Consider the following 7,667-nt stretch of genomic DNA (forward strand, 5'->3'; position numbering starts at 1 on the left):
TTCGGGTTATCCAATGCACCCTCCACTTTCCAAGCACTGATGAATGAGGTATTTAGCCATTATCTTTAGAAGTTTGTTCTTGTTTTTTTTATGATATTCTAATATATAGCAAGTCCACCGAAGAGCATTTGGCACATTTACGGATTGTTTTTGAACTACTATGGGCACATCAGCTCTATTTGAAGAAATCCAAATGCTCCTTTGCCCATATTATATCACATGAGGGTGTCACAGTTGATCTAGAGAAGATTCGGGTAATTAAAAATTGACCGCAATCGCAGTTTGCTCCGCTCTATGGGGATTTTTGGGTTTAGCTGGGTACTACCATAAATTCATTCAGAATTAAGGGCCATTGACTGCTCCCTTGACAAGTTTACTGAAGAAGAATTCCTTTAAGTGGAATGAGGCGGCCATCGAGTCCTTTGAGGCCCTCAAAGCCTCTCTCGCTTCAACCCCCGTCCTACAGCTTCCCAACTTTGAAGATTTATTTGTGATTGAGTGTTACACCTTTGGGGGAGGCATTGGGGCAGTTTTACTGTAGCACTCACATCCGATTGCGTATTTCAGTCAACAGTTGGCCGTTCGTCATCACAACTTGGCAGCATATGGATGGGAATTAATTGGGTTGGCCAAGGCGGTCCAACACTGGCGCCCTTACTTATGGGGTCGTGCCTTTCTCATCCAAACGGATCACTTCAGCCTAAAATTCTTATTGGAACAACGTCTCACGTCTTTGCCCCAACAGTATTGGACCAGTAAGTTGATGGGATTTGACTTTTCAGTCAAATACTGTGTAGGGAGATTAAACAAGGTTGTGGATGCATGTCACGTCATTTTGAATATCAGCGGCTTGTATATGCTATTAGCCAGCCTCGGTTCCTCATTCTTGACTTGGTGAGAGAAGCCCATGCCACTCTTCCAGATCTACAAGAGCTACACCGTAACATTTCAAAGGGGACGATGGAGTTGAAGTGGTCCATCCAAGATTCACTTATTTTCTACAAGCAACATATTTATCTTCCACACACGTCCGAGTTGATTCCTGCCATCCTCTCTGCATACCATGATAGAGCACATGAGGGAATTCAGAAAACTTTGACCCGTATTTGAGCAGACTTTTATTGGCAAGCCATGAAGACCTCAATTTCTACATATGTCTCCTCATGTCAGGTATGTCAACGTCACAAGGCTGACCACTTAAGCCCCGCCGGCCTCCTACAACTGCTAGCCCTTCCTACTCAGGTATGGGCCGATATTTTGATGGATTTTGTTGAGGGTTTGCCACAGTCAACCGGGAAATCTGTCCTCTTTTTGGTGGTCGATCGGTTCTCCAAGTATGGCCACTTTATTCCTATCGATCATCCGTATACAGTGTCACAGGTCGCACGGATTTTCTTTGAGTAGATTGTACGCTTATATGGCATTCCTGGATCGATTGTAAGTGATAGGGATGTTGTGTTCACCAGTACTTTCTGGCGGGAAATTTTTCGCCTGAGTGGTACGAAATTGAAATTCTCCTCCGCATATCATCCCCAGACAGATGGGCAAACTGAGGTGGTTAACCGCACCATCGAGATGTATCTATAGTGTATGGTGGGTGATTGTCCAAAGCAATGGGTCCACTGGCTACCATAGGTCGAATACTACTACAACACTTCGTTCCACTCCGTTTTGCAATCTTCTCCGTTCAGGGTGCTTTATGGCAGGGAAACCCCTCGCCTTCTATCTTATACTGCAGGGTCCGCCCGTGTGGACGCCATTGATCAGGCCCTCAAGGATCGTGACCAGGTGTTGGAGACTATCACAGAACACCTACTCCATGCTCAGGTTCGTATGAAAGATGTATATAACAAGGGGCACCGTGATGTCTCCTACGAGGTAGGGGACTATGTGTGGTTACGTCTACAACAGCACCGACAGTAGTCCATTGTGGGACCGTCACGAAATAAACTCTCCCCCAAGTTTTTTTGGCCTTTCCCCATTATCCGGAGTGTGGGACCGGTGGCCTATCAATTACAACTGCCAATACGACTAAGCTACATGATGTGTTTCTTGTCTCCCTCTTGAAACTACAAGGGACCACCTCCTAAATCCACTCCATTCCTTCCTCCTATAGCCAAAGGACAAGTAATTCTTACACCACCCTCGGTGTTATGCGCCCATTTGGTCAATGATCAGTGGGAGATTCTTGTCCAGTGGACAGCAATAGAGCCAGAGGCAGCTACTTGGGAGCGGGTAGACATCTTCAAACAGGTGTACCAGCTTATGAGCTTGAGGACAAACTCTTTCTCCAAGGGGAGGCAGATGTTGTGGACTCAATAGTACACCGAGCCACCCAAAAGGAGGAGACAATGACTCAACGAGTTCATTAGTTTAATAATTCATATTTTATATTGCTTTAAGTAGGATTTTTCATTAAGTATGTGAGGATTGTGGATGTAGGGGCAGAATTGGTATTTTTTGCCCTAAAACACTTATGACGTCAAACCCTATTTAAAGGGTAAGGAAATAGAGAAAAGAAAAGCATTGATTATTAGGTTAAACAGGCTTGGAGCTCTCCTTGACGAGTTCTAGGGTTTGGAGATCTCCCTTGATGATCTCTAGGTCTAGATTTCCTTAAAATCTGCATATCCACACACCATTCTTGATCCATTCTTCATTGATTCATACCGAGCAAGGGAAGGAGATTTTCAGTCCCTTTTCCGAGTTCAAAGAGAGGCCTCAGCCTCCTCTCCATTGCCAGTAGTAAGATAAGGCTTCTCCCTCTCTTACTGAGCCAAAACTGAGTCATTCCATCCACTCCATCTCGAGCAGCAGCAAGCTAGCTTCTTTCCAGCATTGAGTCCAACAAGAAGCAAGGAAGGAGCTCCTCAATGTAGGCCAAAGGTTATCCAAGTTAGGGCTCCAACCCTAACAAGCAACAGCAAGAATAGGGGTCAGACCCTCTTTGTCGTTTTCAAGAAAAGGCAACACCTTTCCTCCATAATCCGTGTTCATAATATAAGGGTTTTTTATCTCTACCGAGCACCATAACATCCTCATCAAGAGGGTGTTTATCACTTGACCAAGATCAGTCCAAGAAAGGGCATGGAGTGGACGGAAGCCAAGTGTGTCACACTTGCGAGTTTTTGGATCAGTAGCCTATGTTCATGTTCCAGAACAAGAGAGATCTAAGCTCGATGATAGAAGCAAGAAGTTTGTGTTCATTGGCTATGACAAAATTCAAAAGGCTACAAGGTCTTCAATCCTAGAAATAATAAAATTTTGGAAAGTAGAGATGTTGAATTTTAAGAAGATGCTTGATGGGATTGGAGTGATAATGAGGAAGGAGTCTATGATTTTCTTCCATACTTTGAAGAAGAAGAGTCTCCAGTGCAACAAACTCAAGGTGAAATTACTCCTCCAACCTCACCAAATACATTATCTCAAGCATCATCGTCATTTTCTTCACCTTCATCTTGCTCAAGTGAAGGGCCTCAAAGATATCAGAACCTTGAAGACATCTACAATGAAACTGAAAGGTTAGAAGATGAAAACAGTTTTTTTCTTAAATGATGAACGTTTGAGTTTTGAAGAAGCTTTAAAAGAGAAAAGGTGGACACAAGCCATGAATGAAGAAATTCAAGCCATTGGAAAGAATGACACTTAGAAACTTGTTTCTCTTCCAAGTTGTCATTGGGTTATCAGAGTTAAATGGGTATTCAAAGCTAAGAATAATTCCAAGGGGAAGGTAGAGAGATACAAAGTGAGGCTAGTTGCTAAGGGAGACAAGCAAAAACAAGGCATTGACTATGAAGAAGTATTTGCTCTTGTTGCTCACCTAGACACAATCTGATTGCTAATTTCTCTTGCAGCTCAAAATCATTGGAAGATTCATCAAATGGATGTAAAGTCAATTTTTTTGAATGGTTATCTAAAAGAGGAGGTTTATGTTGAACAACCATTAGGATATGTTGTTAAAGGCCATCGACACTGTGCTAAAATTGAAGAAGGCTTTGTATGGACTCAAGCAAGCGCCAAGAGCTTGGTACAACCGTCTTGATAAGTATTTCCAAGAGAATGGTTTTACTAGGTGCATGCATGAATATTTCAAGAAGATGGAGGATTATTTTTTGTTTTTGTCTATGTGGATGATCTTATTTTCACAAGAAGTAATCTAAGAATGTTTGAAGATTTCAAAAAGACTATGACTCAAGAATTTGAAATGAGTGACATGGGCCTCATTTCTTACTACTTGGGAATTGAATTAAATCAAATGGAAGATGGAATTTTCATCTCTCAAAAGGCTTATGCAAAGGAAGTGATCAAGAAAGTCAACATGGTGAATTGTAACCCCACCAATACCCCCATGGAATGTGGCATGAAACTTTCTAAAATGGGCGATGGAGCAAGAGTAGACCCAACTTTATTCAAGAGTCTTGTGAGAAGTTTGAGGTACTTGACTTGTACCAGCCCTGATATTTTATTTTCAATTGGAATTGCTAGTCGATTCATGGAAAATCCCTCTAAAACACACATGAAAGCAGCTAGAATGATTTTTCGTTATCTCAAAGGTACCTTTGACTATGGAATTTTCTATTCATCTTCGAATGAATTCAAGTTGAGAGGGTATTGTGATAGTGACTATGGTGGAGATATTGATGATAGAAAAAGCACTACTGGGCTTGTCTTCTTTTTGGGAAATAGTGCAATTTCTTGGTGTTCCAAGAAGCGACCCATAGTCACTCTCTCAACATGTGAATCCTAGTATATTGCTGCAACTTCTTCTGCCTAACATGCAATTTGGTTAAGAAGACTATTAAATGAGCTCCATTTAGAACAAAGTGAAGCAACCAAGATTACAATAGACAACAAATCGGCACTTGCTTTAGCAAAGAATCCAGTGTTTCATGATCGATCCAAGCATATTGATACAAGATATCATTTCATCCGAGAGTGTGTTGAAAATATGGAAGTTGAGATGGAATATGTGAAGTCACTTGATCAAGTTGCTGACATTTTCACAAAGCCTCTCAAATATGAAAGTTTTCAAAAACTGAGAATGTTGATCAGTGTTGCAAAGATATCAAGTTTAAGATGGGGTGTAGGATAAATACCCATGTACTCAAGCTTTGTGCATAAAGCAAGCAATTGAATTAAAGAAATTCCTTTTATTTTGTCTCTCCTTTGTTAATTCTTCTTCCTCTATATTTCTTTGAGTTGCTTGCCCACTATTACCTCCAACAGCAGAGCTTGGACCATAAGCTGAGCTGATGCAAACAACCTGTCCTGAGGCACGATGGACCCACTCTGCAGTCATCAAATAGTTTTCATAAGAGAAACGAAAAAAAGGTTGAGGTCCTGTCATTGGGATTCAATGGTTCAGTCACTAACGAAATATTCAGTCAGGGCCGTCTAGTTCTTGTCGGTGGGTGGCTCTGGTCTTCTTGGCCTTCATCCACTCGCCTAGTTGTTGATAGTAGAGACGACCTTCTGTCGTTTGTTATGCTCTCAGAGCTCGGGGTCGGAGAGTCGGTGGTTTGCGATTGAGATTGTCGGGATGGAGCTGCTGACAGGGAAGGCTAGGATGGGGCCAGCTAGAGCAGTGGGGCCGGTAGCTGGAACGGCCACCCTCGTGTGTACAGGCGCGCTCACACGATCAAGTTAATGTGTTAATCTTGCTTCAAACACAAGTTTTTCTCATATCTGGGGAAATAGAAAAAACAAAATATTATGCATGCAGAAAAAATGAGTGCCTGGAAGGTGGACGGGGCATTGGAAAGACCAAAGGCATCACCAAGAATTCAAAATGACTGTGGTGTGTTCGGAAAGCCGTTTTCTCCATATCATCAGGGTTGACCCGAATTTGATGATAGCCTGATTTCAAGCCCAGCTTCATAAATATTGCTGCCCATGTAGTTCATCCAACAGTTCTTCCACCACCAGTTTGGGAAATTTATCCTTTACTATATAAGCATAGAGCCTCCTGTAGTCCACACAGAATCTCCAAGAATTGTCATGTTTTCTGAACACACCATGGTCATTTTGAATTCTTGGTGATGCCCTTTGGTCTTTCCAATGCCCCGTCCACCTTCCAGACACTCATGAACAAGGTATTCCGTCCCTTCTTAGGCAAATATGTTCTTTTTTTATGATATCTTAATCTATAGCCAGACTTGGGACGACCACATCCAACAATTGTGTCAGGTTTTCCACATGTTGAGCTCCCATCATTTATTCCTCAATAAATCCAAATGTCAGATGGGTAGCTCAGAAGTCGCTTACTTGGGGCATGTCATCTCCGCTTCCGGGGTTAAAGTAGATATGAACAAAATTAAGACAGATTCTGATTGGCCTACTCCACAGTCGGTCACGGCTCTCCGAGGATTTCTAGGATTGGTCAGCTATTACAGAAAATGTATTTGTGACTATGGCCAGATAGCAGCGCCGCTTAACAACTTACTCAAGCGGAATGCCTTCACATGGATGGAGGTAGCAGATTCATCCTTTCAACAGCTGAAACAGTCCTTAGCTTCTACACTGGTTCTCCAACTCCCGAATTTTGAAGACCTGTTCATTATTGAATGTGATGCGTCTGGTGGGGGCATTGGCGCTATAATATAGCAGCACGGCCACCCCATAGCATACTCCAGCCGCCACTTGGCCCCGCACCACCACAAATTAGCTGCATATGAAAGGGAACTCATTGGCTTGGCCAAAGCCATTCATCATTGGCGACCCTATCTTTGGGATAGACACTTTGTGATCTGGATAGACCATTGCAGTTTGAAATACTTGCTGGAGCAACGTATCACTACTTCCCCCCAGCAACATTGGCTGAGTAAACTGATGGGATTTGATTTCAAGGTGGAGTACCAACCTGGCCACCTTAACGAGGGCGCAGATGCACTCTCACGCAAGGATTTGTTGGAACTTCACTTGTATGCCATCAGCCAACCGCGGGTTCTTTTGCTCGACTCCGTCAGAACTAAAATCAGAACCATCCTGAGCTCATCGAATTGTACCATAAAATTCAGCAAGGCACTATGGACAGCAATTGGGCAATTCAGGGCCCCCTCATCCTGTATAAGCAACGAATTTTTCTCCATCACACGTCCCCTCTCCTCAGCAGCATTGTCTCTTCCTTGCATGATAGTAATCATGAGGACCAACAAAAAACTTATTTTCGTCTTAGCAAGGACTTCTATTGGAGGGGCATGAAGCGCATGATCGCTGACTATGTATCGGCGTGCCAAGTTTGCCAACGGAACAAAGCAGAATCCCTCCACCCAGTTGGCCTGTTGCAGCCTCTTCACTTACCGTCCTAGGTATGGGCCAATATCTCCATGGATTTTATAGAGGGCCTTCCCAATTTTTTGGGCAAATCTATTATTTTGGTAGTGGTCGATCGGTTCTCCAAATACAGCCACTTCCTTCCCTTGGCACATCCGTATACAGCGACACATGTAGCTCAGCCTTTTATGGATCAGATTGTATGCCTACATGGCTTACCCGAGTCCATCACAAGTGACAGGAATGCGGTATTCACAAGTAACTTTTGGAAAGAACTCTTCAAATTACAGGGTACCAAATTGGCCTTCTCCTCAGCCTACCACCCTCAATTCGATGGCCAAACTGAAGTGGTGAACTGTACTTCTCTTTGAGGTGTTTCATAGGAGATACACCCA

At 43.0% G+C, this 7,667-nt stretch overlaps 1 protein-coding gene across 1 annotated transcript; it reads left to right on the plus strand.

Annotated features, from left to right (window-relative positions):
- Positions 1-6,240: 6,240 nt before the first annotated feature.
- Positions 6,241-6,603, plus strand: LOC137963303 (uncharacterized mitochondrial protein AtMg00860-like). Its single transcript, XM_068810441.1, has one exon. The coding sequence runs from the start codon at positions 6,241-6,243 to the stop codon at positions 6,601-6,603; it is 363 nt and encodes a 120-aa protein (XP_068666542.1).
- The last annotated feature ends 1,064 nt before the right edge of the window (positions 6,604-7,667 follow it).

This window comes from Aristolochia californica, unplaced genomic scaffold, assembly GCF_029961685.1.
Source record: "Aristolochia californica isolate CCGP_79_NKW_82.1479 unplaced genomic scaffold, dmAriCali1.0.hap1 SCAF_4, whole genome shotgun sequence".
NCBI lineage: Eukaryota > Viridiplantae > Streptophyta > Magnoliopsida > Piperales > Aristolochiaceae > Aristolochia > Aristolochia californica.

What these genes read in the sequence shown, in the direction of transcription:
- LOC137963303 (XM_068810441.1), top strand. Translation starts at nt 6,241, where the DNA reads ATGGGTAGCTCAGAAGTCGCTTACTTGGGGCATGTCATCTCCGCTTCC.